At 32.9% G+C, this 18,423-nt stretch overlaps 2 protein-coding genes across 2 annotated transcripts in view; both read left to right on the top strand.

Moving 5' to 3' along the window:
- LOC143066521 (protein pigeon-like) overlaps nucleotides 1–18,423 on the top strand; it is a 61,828-nt gene that overhangs the window by 25,026 nt on the left and 18,379 nt on the right. The window contains exons 21-25 of the mRNA XM_076239431.1: nucleotides 4,952–5,087; nucleotides 9,432–9,527; nucleotides 10,041–10,129; nucleotides 10,393–10,487; nucleotides 11,224–11,272. Coding sequence (XP_076095546.1) covers nucleotides 4,952–5,087; nucleotides 9,432–9,527; nucleotides 10,041–10,129; nucleotides 10,393–10,487; nucleotides 11,224–11,272 — 465 coding nt within the window. The remainder of the gene's footprint in view (nucleotides 1–4,951; nucleotides 5,088–9,431; nucleotides 9,528–10,040; nucleotides 10,130–10,392; nucleotides 10,488–11,223; nucleotides 11,273–18,423) is intronic.
- Nucleotides 12,595–16,769, top strand: LOC143066492 (complement C1q-like protein 2). Its single transcript, XM_076239407.1, has 3 exons — nucleotides 12,595–12,711; nucleotides 14,980–15,033; nucleotides 16,339–16,769. The coding sequence occupies exons 1-3, from the start codon at nucleotides 12,639–12,641 to the stop codon at nucleotides 16,746–16,748; spliced, it is 537 nt and encodes a 178-aa protein (XP_076095522.1). The 5' UTR covers nucleotides 12,595–12,638; the 3' UTR covers nucleotides 16,749–16,769.

The raw sequence follows: 18,423 nt of genomic DNA on the forward strand, positions 1-18,423 counted from the left end.
TGCATGACACTATTTGTTATATGGATTATTTATGTTCTCAGATTTTTCAAATTGCATGACATCCTTTTCATATTCATAGGAATAAAAGGAAATGTTAAGTATACAATCATGTCATGTTAGTTTTTGAAACTAAATACCTGATAGGGCACTAAGAACTTGTCTGAAGTCATTTTTAGCTCACCTGGCCCAAAGGGCCAAGTGAGCTTTTCCCATCACTTTGCGTCCGCGTTCGGCGTTGTCCTGCTTGTTAACTTTTACAAAAATCTTCTCCTCTGAAACTGCTGGACCAAATTAAACCAAACTTGGCCAAAATCATCATTTGGGGTATCTAGTTTAAAAACTGTGTCCAGTGACCCGGCCACCTAACCAAGATGGCCACCACGTCTAAAAATAGAACATAGGGGTAAAATGCAGTTTTTGGCTTATAACTCAAAAACCAAAGCATTTAGAGCAAATCTGACAGGAGTATAATTGTTTATCAGGTCAAGATCTATCTGCCCTGAAATTTTCAGATGAATCGGACAACCTGTTGTTGGGTTGCTGCCCCTGAATTGGTAATTTTAAGGAAATTTTGCTGTTTTTGGTTATTATCTTGAACATTATTATAGATAGAGATAAATTGTAAACAGCAATAATGTAAAATAAAATAAAAGTAAGATTTACAAGTAAGTCAACATGACCGAAATGGTCAGTTGACCCCTTTAGCAGTTATTGCCCTTTACAGTCAATTTTTAACAATTTTTTGTAAATTTTTGCAATCTTTTACAAAAATCTTCTTCTCTGAAACTACTGGGCCAAATTAATCCAAACTTGGCCACAATCATCTTTGGGGTATCTAGTTTAAAAATTGTGTCCGGTGACTCTGCCTACCAACCAAGATGGCCGCCACGGCTAAAAATAGAACATAGGGGTAAAATGCAGTTTTTGGGTTATATCCATACATGTCAAGTGACATGATATTTGCGTGTAATACACGCTTTTTCAACGGTTTACACGCGATGATTTTGTCACATGGCGTGTACACGCTTTTCACCACTTTACACGCAATTACACGCTTTTTCGTTCTTTTCATTTTTTGGTCGTTAGTGATGTCGCTATTCTCGGGTTTTTTCCTTATTCGACGATAAATACCGAAAAATTCGAAGTAATTGTTTGGCTGCCGTTTAGTTCTATATGGACAAACAATAAAAGGTAAGTAGTTTGTGATTAGTTTTAACGATTTTGTGACTTTCTTTCAAATTCACTTTTTAGGGGAAATGTGCACATAAAGAGGTCACTTTCAGGGCCTGTACCGTCGTCTAAAGTGCCGATTGTTAAGCCAAAACTATGTCTACGGCAAGATTCAAGATTTATATATGGAGTTCGAGTTTAAATGATCGAGTGACAAGTAACGCATTCTATGTTGCAATGATAAAAAACAATACATGTGAGAGGAGAAATAAAATGTAGCTATTTGAATAAGCATTTAACACGTTTATCTAATGGAAATCAAATTTATAAAACATTTTTCTTTTTCAATTTCAGTTTCAAATCTAGCCAACACGGCAACAGAAATCTACAGGCCATGGGGATAAAAATATCACAGAACTGTTGGATCAGCTCTCATAGTACCAGCTTTCTTCTGATGAACTACCCAGTTTTAACCAGGCAATAGCAATGGGAGCAATGGCAGAGATAATAGATGACATTTTACATTGCCATTCTTTCAAATCTTGATGAAGCTAATTCAGTCAAATATCAATTCCTACTGTGGGAGAGCCTTTTCAATTATAAAGAAATTGACACTGAATTCTGATCAGAACTTGACTATGTTACATTTGAATTGTGTGCTGTTATCAAATAAATGTAACTAAACTTGAAACTGACAGTTGTTTTGAATATGTGCCTAGTGGTGGTGCTTTAAAAGCAACATAACAGACCACTGTTTAATACAATAAAAGTTCACAGTAGAATATATATTGTTTTTTTATATTCACAAATTTGTATGAAATTATGAACATTACCACATTCATATTAACAAGTCCGCATCTACGTCACGCGTTTTCACACGCTTTTTAGCTCACCTGGCCCGAAGGGCCAAGTGAGCTTTTCCCATCACTTTGCGTCCGGCGTCCGTCGTCGTCCGTCGTCGTTAACTTTTACAAAAATCTTCTCCTCTGAAACTGCTGGGCCAAATTAAACCAAACTTGGCCACAATCATCATTGGGGTATCTAGTTTAAAAAATGTGTGGCGTGACCCGGCCAACCAACCAAGATGGCCGCCATGGCTAAAAATAGAACATAGGGGTAAAATGCAGTTTTGGCTTATAACTCAAAAACCAAAGCATTTAGAGCAAATCTGACATGGTAAAATTGTTTATCAGGTCAAGATCTATCTGCCCTGAAATTTTCAGATGAATCAGACAACTGGTTGTTGGGTTGCTGCCCCTGAATATGTAATTTTAAGGAAATTTTGCTGTTTTTGGTTATTATCTTGAATATTATTATAGATAGAGATAAACTGTAAACAGCAATAATGTTCAGCAAAGTAAGATTTACAAATAAGTCAACATGACTGAAATGGTCAGTTGACCCCTTTAGGAGTAATTGCCCTTTATAGTCAATTTTGAACCATTATTCGTAAATCTTAGTAATCTTTTACAAAAATCTTCTCCTCTGAAACTACTGGGCCAAGTTCATTATAGATAGAGATAATTGTAAGCAGCAAGAATGTTCAGTAAAGTAAGATTTACAAACACATCACCATCACCAAAACACAATTTTGTCATGAATCCATCTGCATCCTTTGTTTAATATTCACATAGACCAAGGTGAGCGACACAGGCTCTTTAGAGCCTCTAGTTGACATATCATCAGGGGTGTGGAAATGCTATGCCCGACTCGTCCGACTCGTACATTTGAACAACCGGACAAGTAATTATTTTTGTCTTGGTTGCCCGTGGACAAGTAAAATAATATACAACATGTACAAGACAAAGTTCAAATCAAACAAAAACATAAAATTAATTTCAAAACGTATAAAGATGTTTAATTTATGTAAAAGAAACTAATCTTCAGCAAGTAAAAACATCAATGTTCATGACGATAAATATTACATGATACTGGAAATAGATCGATTACCAAAATAAATTAAAACAAGAATGTGTCCTAAGTACACGGATGCCCCGCTCGCACTATCATTTTCCATGTTCAATGGACCGTAAAATTGGGTAAAAAATTCAATTTGGCAGTAAAATTAGAAAGATCATACCATATGGAACATGTTTACTAAGTTTCAAGTTGTTTGGTCTTCAACTTCATCAAAAACTACCTTGACCAAAAACTTTAACCTGAAACTCCCACTTTCATTTTCTATGTTCAGTGGACCGTGAAATTGAGGTCAAAAGTCTAATTTGGCTTTAAAATTAGAAAGACCATATCATAAGCAACAAGTGTACTAAGTGTCAAGTTGATTGGACTTCAGCTTCATCAAAAACTACCTTGACCAAAAACTTTAACCTGAAACTCGCACTTTCATTTTCTATGTTCAGTGGACCGTGAAATTGGGGTCAAAAGTCTAATTTGGCTTTAAAATTAGAAAGATCATATCATAAGCAACAAGTGTACTAAGTTTCAAGTTGATTGGACTTCAGCTTCATCAAAAACTACCTTGACCAAAAACTTTAACCTGAAACGGGACGAACGAACGGACGAACGGACGAACGGAGGCACAGACCAGAAAACATAATGCCCCTCTACTATCGTAGGTGGGGCATAATAAGTATGCGAACCAGAGTCGCATAACATTGCATTGGCTTTGTCCATTGACCCTGGATCGTCGATTAAGTTTTATCCATCATTTACCGGTTGTGTCATTTCTTTAAATTGTGTATCGAGATTCAGATTGGCAAATCTGGGCAAACTAGACAAAAAGAATCATGAATCGAGTAGAAAACCTTAATGCAAACGGAGGACACAGCGTATTTAAAAAAAAAAAACGGAAGCGAGAATCACTGTTCAAATTTAGTGTATTATGTACCTACTGGCTACAATTTTTATTCCAAAACTGCTGCAAAATTGTCCTTTACATGTCATTTCATTGGTTGGTTTGCTGTTAGGTTTCTGTCCCACTGATGTTAACCCATTTCCTACTTTCCTATTTTTTTACACATATAAACAAACGGATTTCATTCGTTTGTGATGCACAATAGTGCTAAGTAAGAATCATATATTAGCTAACAAGAAATACTTCAATATTTTTTGCAATCATCAGGGCAAGTAAATTTTTTTCCGGACAAGTAAAATTTTTAGTTTTACTTGCCCAGGGACAAGTGCTCACAACAAATATTTCCACACCCCTGATCATGTCATGTCATGACATGATTTCCCATTGTCAGAGGTTGACATGTATGGTTATAACCAAAGCATTTAGAGCAAATCTTTGTTGGGTTGCTGCCCCTGAATTGGTAATTTTAAGTACATTTTGCTGTTTTTGGTTATTATTTTGAATATTATTATAGATACAGATAAACTGTCAACAGCAATAATGTACAGCAAAGTAAGACCTAAAAAGAAGTCAACATGACCAAAATGGTCAATTGACCCCCTAAGGAGTTATTGCCCTTTATATAGTCATTTTTTAACAATTTTCACAAAATTTGTAAAATTTTACTAACGTTTTCCACTGTAACTACTGGGCCAAGTTCATTATAGATAGAGATAATTGTAAGCAGCAAGAATGTTCAGTAAAGTAAGATCTACAAACACATCACCATCACCAAACCACTATTTTGTCTTGAATCCATCTGTGTCCTTTGTTTAATATTCACATAGACCAAGGTGAGCGACACAGGCTCTTTAGAGCCTCTAGTTAAATTTCACTTTATTTTTGTTCACTTTACCTTTTAGAAATATTAATATACTTGTTGTATTCCAATATTGTTTTAAGCACTGTGTCTTCTTATTATTATAGATCAGAATCACCAGCACCAGTGTCCAGTTTATTCAGTGGTAGTGCACAGGTCAGGCCAGATACAGTATTGGGACTAGCACCACCATTTCTTCAGGGCAATACCATTTCTACAGACTCTGAAAAACTGATAACACTGGTTAATAACTTAATATTCCACCTCAAGTCAGGCCAGATCCTCTTAGAGACTATAAAATTAAAAAAATCTGTCATTTTCTGAACACTTTTTAGAAAAACGATAAGAAACTTCATGAAGTAAATGCAATGAAACCATCAATATAAGTTCATTGATACCTAGAATTTATGAATAATTTTGACAGTTTAAAAAAAAAACAAACTTTCAAGTCATCTCAAAATGGTATGCAAATATTTCTGGGTGCTTCAATGTATGGAATATACAATTTTTTTTAAATGTTTTTAATCCGTTGATCATTTGATACACATTGTACATGGAAAGCATAAAACACTTGATGTTTTACAATATTTTTTCCAGCTTGTATGTAATAAACTAAATCAAAGTACTGAAGTACTGAACATCAGAGGACCTCAAGTTGTGTTGAATTATTGATAAATGACAGGTGTTTATATTATACCTACCAGACAGATATGTTCACCATACAATATAGTACAAATATTAAATATAATTTGCTATCATATCTGAGATACTGACTTGAACTAGGAAACTTAACTTTGTGAATTATCAATGATTACTTGGTCAAATGAGAACTGTTAGATTGGCATTATGACCATATAGTTGCACACATACAAAAATCGCTAACATATAACTTATAATAGAGAATCAACATAGCAAACAATTCTTCGAGTAGCTATATAGTCACTCACTGAACTATGAAAAAGAGGTTCAAGACAATCATATCAAAACAGATAAATTGTAATATTGTGGCTAATTGAAAAATAAAGTGGGGAAAAATATATTGTTTTGGCGAAAGAGGTGGCGAAAAAAATAATTGACTCAGGGGAAACCCTGGGGCTAAAGATACCAGATGAACAGCAAACTCATAAATGGAGAATAAACTTACAATTCCATGACTAAAACTGAAAAAGACATGCATACAAATAAAAGTACACTAGAAACAACATAGAAAACTAAAGACTGAGCAACACGAACCCCACCAAAACAGGTGATCTCAGGTGCTCCGGATGGGTAAGCAGATCCTGCTCTACAAATGGCATTTATTAACAATGTGTGTACATGTAGTATCCAGGTCTTTTTTCTGAAACATTTAGCTTTTGGATCAATTGCTAATTAAATGGATGTTAACACAGCAAGATTACTATCCCTTATTCTAGATTTTTGTTGCAGTCAACACAAACTCTTTAAATGTTCATAAATAGCTTCACTGAGTTACATTTGTATCTTGGTTTTATTGTAACACAGTCAATCATTTATCCATTATATTTTTTTTTAAATCAGCAGCTATACATGTACATTGTAGGTTCTGTTTTCTAATTATTAAATGGTTCATTGTAAATATTACAATGTATTATATGTAGATAGCCATTTGCTAATGATGGTATTTTTGTTAGTTGAATATCACATTTGGATAGTTTTTCAACTGTTAGGTTTTTTTTACTTTGTTCTGGATTTAATACTTTGGATACCACTGGTATAGCAATGAGAACATTTTGCACTATACATATAGAACACAACTACCATATGAATGTGTCGGTCCTTTGTAAGAAACCTGTAAAACAGGCCTTGTAATTTTTTGGTGTATATCTTGATTTCCCGATTGTACATTGATGTGGCCATTAGTTTTCTTGTATATATTGTTTAACATTTGACATTTCATGGCTATTTCTAACTGATTTATGTATAGTTTTTTTCTGATTGTAAAAATGTTGTATGGTTATAAGCTTTATTTCTTTTTCATCATTTTGTCTAGAGCTGGTGTCTGATTTATACCAATCATACCTCCCTTTTCTTTTTTTATGAATAATGACAACAGTTTGGTTTTAATTTTCATTTATGTATGTACATGTAACAATATAAAACAGTATATATACATGTATAATCTCATTCCATCATTAATATTGGTCATTGTCGGTATATATTTATCTTTAAGTTTAACAATGTACTGTGAAAGAGCTATCTTCTAACAGATACTTAGTATATAATGGTTATTGTGAAACCACTGATTTAAAGGACAAGTTTCACTTATTGCCCAAAATAGCCTAAACTATAAAACTCCAAAAAGTTCTCAATTTGGTTCGTAATTTGGGTCTATTTCAAAAGTCTTAACACTCAGTAAATCAGTTCTTTTCATAAAAGTACATTTTATGTTCCAAATTTGTCAAAATGTGATGATTTTGGGCAATTTTCAGACCTGAAAGCTTTAAGCCTCAGGAATAAAGATTTGGCCCCTACCTACATGTACCATCCAAAATGTTTTGTAACCAAAAGAATCCAAATCTGATATATATAATTCATCAATATAAAAACTTTTTAGATCTTGGATGGCAGCCAAGTTTAATTATGCCAAAAACAATTAAAGTTTTACCATAGTTATCTGTGGTATAATTTTCACAATTATTCAATGGTTTTGTTGTGTCTGATTTTCGAATAGAAAAATAAAGATGGCAAGACCTGAACGATGCCGCCTAATTTTTTTAAGTAACATATGAACAACAGAGTCAGTGTGGGGCCACTAAGCTAAACTGCCCCCTTTGCACCAGCCAATATAAATGAATGCCTAGGGTGGGAATCGAACCCACATACACCAACTCTGTTGTCCCTATATTTTTTTTTAAAAATAAACAAAAACAAATTGTCAAGAACAAATTTAAAAATATAGCGCTCATAGGTTTGTCTCAATAAAGATTTGCTTAGTTTGCTCATGCAGTATCCCAATATTGCTCTCAATAGTATAAATAGGCTCATGTGTGCTCAAATAACCATTTAGATTAGTCTCAATATTGATATATATCTAACTCAATTGAGTAGATCTAGCTCAAATTTTACTCAACATATAACTGATCATATTTGCTCAATTTAAGATCTCATGGGTGCTCATAGATAAAGTTAACTGATTGTATTTCTCATAGATATAACTAATCATATTTGCTCAATTCAAGTTCTCATATGCATGTATGTGTGAACAAATGTCTAATATAAGTTACTAAAATTTGACATGAATATGGTTACACATTTAAATAAAATAATGCTGTAGAGTATGATAAGCACAAGTATGTCATCAAATTATCATATAATTTTGGCGATACATGTCATGTATGCCACAGTATGGTCAAAATAATACAATACTACAAGCTAAGGAAGACTTAAAAAACAGGACAGTTAATCTATATTTATATCTCCAAAACTGTAAGGTTTCTCCCAATATATCTATAGTAATTCAGTAAATGTGATTAACCCAAATTCTGACATTTCAGTGTAAAGTAAGACTCTTGATTTTACGAGCAAGAGTCTTTATACACTCAAATAGAGTCCAACTCTATTGGAAGAAGAAAAAGTCGAAGATTCTCTGAATATTATATAAACAATAAATTCAACCAATAATTATATATTAGAATTACTTACATAGACATAGTCAAAGTCATTACAAATTCCGCGTATTTTCCAGTCAAGGGACATATTCACATATACTAATGCAACAAACTAAGTCGGAGAAGGAGCGAAAATCCGAAACAGTATCTTAAAAAACAGAAAATAGTTCCGTGTGTGTGTCCAAGTGATCAATCTACTTGTTGTTTACGAAGAAAAGAAATTTAACTCCAAAAATTGTTGAGATCTTTATAAAAAGAAATTGTTGTTATAAAAAATACACAAATAGTAACCTTATCTTTAAAGGCCTTGCAGGTTCTTGTTACTCCTACCCAATCTGCTGGTATTTTCAAAATGGCTGCGGGCCGGGACGTGACCTGATAATTTATTTTAATATTATGACAGATTAAATTTTCCTGGTTTTGCTACGTTAATATTATAGACAAATATGCTACAAACGGTTTAAAAAGGTGACTCCAAATCAAATAATTGAAATATAATTACCTTTCTGTGTATAAATGTGTGAATTGATTTCCTCTCGATTTTCTACATGCTCGCTCTTGCCCTCTTGCGCACTCGTGGTATTCATCCGCAACAACAATTTTTCGACACGTCATTGATATTGAAGATCGTTTGATTAATATACAAATATTTCTAACGACAAAACATTTTCATATTATAAATTTTGCATTAAGAAAAATTAAAAAAACTGAGTATCCATTGAAAACATGAATTTTAAAAAAGCGATACGGAATTTTATTCTGCACTATATAGGTCCGCGGGTCTATAATGTCGGTTATTATTCCAACACTAATTATATATGCATCTCTTTGATCTTTGAAAAGTAGGCGATGGCAATACACCCGAGGCCCCCTCAGGGGCCTCTGATGTAAAAATGGTAAACAGTTTCATTTGTGCTTATGTTTGCATTTATTTTTGTATATTCATATTTTTTTTTAGACAAAAGAACTATTAGCTCAACACTTGGGGAAATATCTGAGAAAAGATGCAAAAACTAAGGCACAGAATGTAGCCAAGGAATATGTTAGTTGCCAGGTACTAAATTAGATGTAAGGAGAGACAAATAATAAACAATTAAACTAAAATAATTTCACCTACAAGCTTGTTGTATATTCTGATAGGTACTTTAAGAGTTATTTCTTATTTTGGATTCCGAAATAGGTGCAGAGCAGCTGTGCACAGATCCAGATACAATCCTTGGAGAGATATCCATAAAGATATCTATAGTTTAAAGAACAAAACTTTTAAGAGCAGATTAATAAATAGATCAAAATTTTATCATACTTTTTTTGTCTTTTTTTTTTTATCAAATGTGCTCATTTTACTGATATACTGATAGTTATGTTATGATATAGACTGTACAATATACATTTAGGGGCCAGTTGAAGGACGCCGCCGGGTGGGGGAATTTCTGGCTGCATTGAAGACCTGTTGGTGACCTTCTGTCTGTTCTATGGTCGGGTTGTTGTCTCTTTGAGACATTCCCCATTTCCATTCTCAATTTAATACTTGTATTTATTTAGAACTGTTATTGTTGTACATTTTAAGGTGCAACAATCAAGACAGCTATGTCACCTGTTATGGAATCTAAGGGGACCGCTTCTACCATACACAGACTTGGATTATTTACCACATTTGTGAGTTAATACTACTATTGTCTTTGCTTTTGATTGAAATCAGTTAGCAGATGATTTTCTTGGTATTAAGAGCAATACATTTTTGATTGTTCAATAGATTTATTTCAGTAAAATATATAAATATTTATCATTTAAATCTCTGTATTTTCAGAAAACAGTAGAAAAGATTATATACATGTATTATTAACTTTTTCTTTTAAAAAACAAAGGAAAGTGTGTTTGTTGACAAAATTGATAATAGTATCTATTGATTAATTTACCAGGACAGACCCCACCTCCGAGGATGAGTATGAATTATTTCAAATGTTTGAAAGATATCAAAGAGTTTGTAATGAGATGGCATTCCCTTTACCAGGAGGTAAGTACAATTTAACTTCCATAAAATATGATTTAGTATGATTGTCAATGAGAACTCTCTTCATATACAACTGCATATTTAAAAATAAGATCAGATTTGAAAATGAGAATGAGAACAGGGGATGTGTCAAAGAGACAACAACCCAACCAAAGAGCATAATATCATGGAAGGCCACCAATGGGTCTTAAGCACAGCAAAACATGCAACAGGACGCCAGCTTCAGCTTACCCCTCAACAAAAATCTACTAGTTCAGCTAAAATGAACATTTTTCACACTAAGCTCTGAAACCTGTAAACTATCATAATTAAAATAACATTTAAGAAACGCAATGGCTAGAGGTTGCTGAATTGGGACAGGCTGAGAAGGCAGTAGGATTAAACAGGCTAAACATCGTTTTATGAGTTCTCAACCCTACCCCTTTACCTCTAATCATGTGAATAAACAGTCACACAGCAATACACATAGTTCAAATCAATAAACAGTCAAACAGTAATACACATAGTTAAACTCATTTTCAGTTTTAAAAAGTCTGGGTTTAATGTTAGGATAGTAACAAAAGAAACTAAGCAAATGACAATGATCATCATCAACATAAATTACCAAATTGATTGTTTTGTTCCCTTCAAATTTAAAAGAATTTTTAAAATACATAAATAAAATTTCAACCAGGGAAAACAAATTCAGTATTCTGATCTTTTTAAACTAATATTAAAATCATATATTACATTTTTTTAGGATTTGCTTCATATTTTGCTGCCTTAGGATTTAGAAATTTAACAAAACAGTAAGTACCATTAGTTATTTATTTAACAGTGAAGCAAATATAGCATGTAGTTTTTGAACAATGAAAAATTTATAGATTGATTGGGTTTATTTGCAGGAATGAGTCTAGTAGTTTAAATATCTTTATCTTTACCATTTGATAGATTGTTTTATGGTGACTTGAGAAACCATGAATAATATAAAATCACTGGGACAACCTTATGCAGTATATCTAGGGAGTCCAGAAGAACATCCTAAATAGGCATGTAAAATCTTGCTCTCAGCAACATGAATTTTTCATTTTTTGAACTAAGCATCATTCCACATCACATGAAAAATATTCAGTTCTTTTTACTTTTAGCAGGGTTATAATTAGTGACCAAAATCTCACATTAAATCTTGTTTGTATATTTTCCAATCTTTTTAATTGTCTCAACCAAAATAAAAATACGGTAAAATGCCAAATTAAGATTTAAACAAGAAAAATGCATAATTCAGACTAAACCAGAAAATTGCATAATTTAGATGAACCCTTACTATGCCGGGTCTGTGATATTAAGGTCTTACCCATTAAACTGTTAGTTTTATTCTTGTTTAAACAAAGTTACAACTGTTGTTCTCATCTTTACATTTTTTTTATTATGCACTATTTATGGCCATTATGTTTTCTGGTTTGTGCATCTGTTCCTCTGTCAGATTGTTCGTCAATTCGTTCGTCCGTCTGTCCCGCTTCAGGTTAAAGTTTTTGATGAAGTTGAAGTCCAATTAAATTGAAACTTAGTACAGATGTTCTCTATGATATTATCTTTTTAATTTTAATGCCAAATTAGAGTTTTTATCCTATTTGCATGGTCCACTGGACATAGAAAATGATAGTGCAGATGAGGCATCTGTGTACTAGGGACACGTTCTTGTTTTTAATAGTTTCAATACACTAGGTATGCTATATTTAATTACCTTAGCTGGTTGTATTTCATAAAACTTCAATGTTTGAGAAAAAATGATCTTTTGCACTTTTAAATTAAAATTTGAATCAGAAAAATAATTGCCTCCAAGAAAAAGAAAACTTGTTTCAACAAGAACTGTTAGATAGCTGACATTGTTGATTATAAAGACAAAATGAAGTTGGGTATTATTCTTGATAATAGGAAAATAACTAGACTTAGTATGGTATGTGAAAATAGAACTTTAGAATAGAATGACCTTTATAAAAAAAAATCTGTTCCATAAATATCATGCGAAAAAGTAATTAACCATATCTAATTACAAATTCACTGCAAACATGCAACATGGATGATAGCTTAAATATGAAGAAAAAAAAATATTATCATATTGTACGAAGTGCCTTTCTTTGAGTTGCTGGAGTTATTTCCCTTCCTTGAGAAAAGATGATGTTTGTTTTGGGACTTGTTTCCTATCATCTGATGACTATGACTGAGGCAAACTGCAGTCCAAAACTTGGTAGGTTAATTTTATTATGTATTAATTTTTCTTGTTAATTTTTATACGACCGCAAAATTTGAAAAATTTTTCGTCGTATATTGCTATCACGTTGGCGTCGTCGTCTGCGTCGTCGTCGTCCTAATACTTTTAGTTTTCGCACTCTAACTTTAGTAAAAGTGAATGGAAATCTATGAAATTTTAACACAAGGTTTATGACCACAAAAGGAAGGTTGGTATTGATTTTGGGAGTTTTGGTCCCAACATTTTAGGAATTAGGGGCCATAAAGGGCCCAAATAAGCATTTTCTTGGTTTTCGCACTATAACTTTAGTTTAAGTTAATAGAAATCTATGAAATTTTGACACAAGGTTTATGACCACAAAAGAACGGTTGGGATTGATTTTGGGAGTTTTGGTTTCAACAGTTTAGGAATTAGGGGCCAAAAAAGGGCCCAAATAAGCATTATTCTTGGTTTTCGCACAATAACTTTAGTTTAAGTAAATAGAAATCAATGAAATTTAAACACAATGTTAATGACTACAAAAGGAAGGTTGGTATTGATTTTGGGAGTTTAGGTCCCAACAGTTTAGGAATTAGGGGCCAAAAAGGGACCTCAAATAAGCATTTTTCTTGGTTTTCGCACCATAACGTTAGTATAAGTAAATAGAAATCTATGAAATTTAAACACAAGGTTTATGACCATAAAAGGAAGGTTGGTATTGATTTTGGGAGTTTTGGTCCCAACAGAATAAGGGGCCCAAAGGGTCCAAAATTAAACTTTGTTTGATTTCATCAAAATTGAATAATTGGGGTTCTTTGATATGCCGAATCTAACTGTCATGACTGTGTATGTAGATTCTTAACTTTTGGTCCCGTTTTCAAATTGGTCTACATTAAGGTCCAAAGGGTCCAAAATTAAACTTAGTTTGATTTTGACAAAAAATGAATCAGTTAGGTTCTTTGATATGCTGAATCTAAAAATGTACTTAGATTCTTGATTATTGGCCCAGTTTTCAAGTTGGTCCAAATCGGGGTCCAAAATTAAACTTTGTTTGATTTCATCAAAAATTGAATAAATGGGGTTCTTTGATATACCAAATCTAACTGTGTATGTAGATTCTTCATTTTTGGTCCTGTTTTCAAATTGGTCTACACTAAAGTCCAAAGAGTCCAAAATTAAACTTAGTCTGATTTTAACAAAAATTGAAATCTTGGGGTTCTTTGATATGCTGAATCCAAAAATGTACTTAGATTTTTTATTATGGGCCCAGTTTTCAAGTTGGTCCAAATCAGGATCTAAAATTATTATATTAAGTATTGTGCAATAGCAAGTCTTTTCAATTGCACAGTATTGCGCAATGGCAAGAAATATCTAATTGCACAATATTGTGAAATAGCAAATTTTTTTTTAATTAGAGTTATCTTTCTTTGTCCAGAATAGTAAGCAAGAAATATCTAATTGCAAAATATTGTGCAATAGCAAGATTTTTTTTTAATTGGAGTTATCTTTCTTTGTCCAGAATCAACTTAAATCTTTGTTATATACAATATACAATGTATATTCACTTTTTACTACCAACTGATAAATTAAAATAATCTTTACCATTCAGTGATAACAAGCAGTTTTTTTACATCTTAATATTTTATGATGTATTTAAATGAGTAGTTATTGTTGCAAACTCCATTAGAAATTTTAATTGAGATTAGTTTTGGAATAAGGGAAAGGGGGATGTGATTAAAAAATTGGGTTCAATTTTTCTCATTTGAAATTTCATAAATAAAAAAGAAAATTTCTTCAAACATTTTTTTGAGAGGATTAATATTCAACAGCATAGTGAATTGCTCTAAGAGAAAACAAAAATTTTAAGTTCATTAGAACACATTCATTCTGTGTCAGAAACCTATGCTGTGTCAACTATTTAATCACAATCCAAATTTAGAGCTGAATCCAGCTTGAATGTTGTGACCATACTTGCCCCAACCGTTCAGGGTTCAACCTCTGCGGTCGTATAAAGCTACGCCCTGCGGAGCATCTGGTTTGAAATTCAGAAAATGACAATGAATTGTACTTTAAATGAAAACTAACAATTGAAGTTTCTTGAAACGGTTTACTTTCAAATAGAAATTTTCTATTCCACAAATTTGATACATGTATTTTATTTCAATAGTAAGTTATTTTTGAATTGAATATTAAAAAATTTACACAATTAATAAAAAATAATCACAATTGTATTTTTTTTGTTGGGATGATTCGTTGTTTTTATATTGTCAAATATACTTTTTGTAGATAATGGGCTTATGGAAGATCTTCTAACAATGCTTATAAAATTCAAGGGATCCAGTAAGTACTTCTTACAGTATGTATATATTGTTTTTATTATACTCCCACTCTAGGAGTGGGGCTGTATTGCATTGTCCATCTGTCTGTTTGTCAGTCAGTAGCTGCTTGACATTGATAAGTTGTTAAATGTGTGTCCAGTTTGAAAGACCATTGAAAATCTGTTTATCACTGTTCTCAGAGGTGGATATCGGGAGGGGGACCAGGGGCCCACCCCCCCCCCTTTTCTGGGGAAAAATTTTGTTGATTATATAGGGAATCACCACAGCATGACTGGAGCGGGCCTTCCTTGGGCAGTCAGTGGGACCAACTTATGAAAATTTCTGGATCTGCCACTGGTTCTCCTAGGTAACATCAATGACCAAGGCTCATGATGTCATACATACATTCTATTTCTAGTTAACAGAGAAAATCCCCATATCGCTTGAGTAGTGTGAAATGACAAATTATCACCAATATATAGTCAAAGAAAAATTTGAGAAATAGTGACCGTCTAAAAATAGAAATCTATGTATCCTTAAGGATACATTCGGCATCTACACGGGTGTGCCAAAAGGATACATTCTGCATGCGCGCGGGTGTGCCAAAAGGATACATTCGGCATGAAAGGGTTAAGATAAAACCAGGAAAAAAATGCCTAATTGGGATTTTACCAGAAAAATGCTTAATTCAGATACATCAGTATTTCTGAAAACTAGAACACAACTGATTAAAAAACAGAAAAGAAGGCCTAAGCTACCATATTATAGATTAGGGAACAAACAAATACATAGACATATTTGTGCTAAAACCAGAGGGCTGTCTTTAACAATAAACAATATTCTATGTAAAAAAGAAACGGTAGCTGCTTACTAGATTTTTAATACTCAGTTTTATCATGATCAGAAAAACAACATACAGTTTGTTTTAATGTTTGCTTGTTGTTATTTAATTTTTCTGTCAGTGCCATTTGTAATTTGGGGATGTTTGGTTTTTAATGGTAGAGGAAAGAAAATTGGCATTCCTTGTCATTCGAGATCATAGCCTGTCATACATGAGTACAGTTCAAACTCTAAACCTTAGATTTAAGAGGCTGATCATCACTGTAGATGGAACACAAAGACCACTAAGCCTCTGAGGCCACCACAACAGAAGGCACATAATATGATATACAGTACAAATAAGTCTAGAGAAAACCTTAATTCTGTGTTACTGGTAACTCAAATGTCAGAATCACAGATTCAAGTAAAGTAATACTAAATAATAGAGAGAATATTTACTGAAATCAAGCCTGCCTTTTTATGCTCTTATATCAATGTTCTTTTTTAGAAGATTATACATATGCTCCAAGAAAACTTAGGGACATTCCTGCCTTTACTGCATCTTTATCAGCTCCAAAGAGTGTTGGAAAACATGAAATTTTAAAGTTTGATAAAGTTTGGACCAATAATGGAAATCACTATAATCCCAGCACTGGTATATTCCAAGCTCCCAAAGAAGGACTGTATCAAGTGTCTGCTACAGTTATGTCTGCAAATGGAAAAGATATTTTTGTTAAACTCTGGCAGAATGAGACAAAAATGGTTGGATTGTTCCCTGGTAATGGTTATAGTGAGGCCACTATTAATATGGTATTACATCTGAAGAAAGGGGACAAGGTTACAGTCAGAGGGGAAGGTGGTAACCTTTATAGCAGTGATCATTACTACAGCACATTCTCTGCTTTTCTTATTTCATAATAAATTATTTTATTAATGCAATATGAATTATTATTTCTTTGATCAACAGGAAGTTCAATTCAAAGACTAGAAAAGACTTTTTTGAGCTGTTTGAAAGCATATACGGAAATTGTCTTAAAGATTTTGTAGACTTCTGATTTGAGCTATTTCTGCAGAAAGGGCAGGCATTCTTAACATCTCTGATACAAAATTTAATCCTGGTATCTATGATGAGTTTATTTGTTCACTCTCAGGGTAAACTATTTGTATAAAGTTGTATATTTGAGAAGGTAGAAAACCTGGATTCTTCATATCTTGTATCCAGACCTTATCTTACTAAGTTTCTGTCTGTCACATGACCATTGTCCTTGACCTCCTATTCATAGTTTAAGGACTGCTTGAAATTATTGTTTGTTTTTATGCCCCGTTTATGGGCATTATGATTTCTGATCTGTCCATCCGTTCGTTCGTCTGTCCATCCGTCCGTCCGTCTGTCCCGCTTCAGGTTGAAGTTTTTGGTAGAGGTAGTTTTTGATGAAGTTGAAGTCTGCTCAACTTAAAACTTAGTACATATGTTCCCTATGATATGATCTTTCTAATTTTAATGCCAAATTTGAGATTTTCCTCCATTTTCACGGTCCAGTGAACACAGAAAATGATAGTGCGGATGGGACATCCGTGTACTGGGGACACATTCTTGTTTTGTTATGTTAAAATCTCACTTATTATTGGTTATAGGATAATTAAATTTGATATATGCGTTTCTTCCTTCATCTTCATGTTTCCTCAGAGAATGATCCTCTGACCATGGTCAAATTGTATGGATCAAGGTTAAAGTTATATTATTAGGGACATTTTTTAGAAACAATGAGCTGTAGGTTAACTTGATATGGTGTATGGAATGACTGTAAGGGGCACATGTCAGCCTATCAGGTTTCATCTGACCTTGAACTCATTTCAAGGTTCATCAATCAAGGTAAAGATTTTGTTTTGATCTGTTTTTTAAATACTGATAGCAATAGCTCAGTTATATTTGGTGTATAAATTTAAAATAATCGTTAGGTGTACAAGTCAGTGTGTTAGGTATCATCTGACCTTGACCTCATTTTCATTGTTCATTGGTCAATGTGAAGTTTTTTGTGTTTTGGTTTGTTTTTCAAAATACCATAAGCAATGGGCCAACGATTTAGTCAATTGGTGTATGGAATAAATGTAGGCTGAACATGTCTGTCTGAATTATCTGGCCTTGGTAATATTAAGTTTATGTGATACTTGTAGGAAAACCTTTATACTTTAAGACTCAACATATGATCAATGCTGTCAAACTGAACTGTAGACACATTTAACAAGGAATTGTCCATATTTTGAGTTAGAGCTGGTAGACTTTTCTCTTATTTTGATATAATGTGTCACAAAAGTAGTGCACTAAACTATTATATCATTTTGAGATAAAGCAGGTTCAATTTTATTAATTTGAATTTATTGTCTTAAAAAAAACAACTCTGGGCTTACTGCAAAATCTCAACATGGGATATGAACTGAAGGATGTACTTAGGTGAGGTTTAGGAATTTGTGTCAAATGTTCAGACTTCTTGTTTTATTCCCATCAATACAGAGTAAAATATTTTGCCCAATAGCACCCACCACTTCTGTGCTTTTTGATATAATACTTTTTTGGAATTTGATGCAACTGTCG

Source organism: Mytilus galloprovincialis, chromosome 1, assembly GCF_965363235.1.
Source record: "Mytilus galloprovincialis chromosome 1, xbMytGall1.hap1.1, whole genome shotgun sequence".
Lineage (NCBI taxonomy): Eukaryota > Metazoa > Mollusca > Bivalvia > Mytilida > Mytilidae > Mytilus > Mytilus galloprovincialis.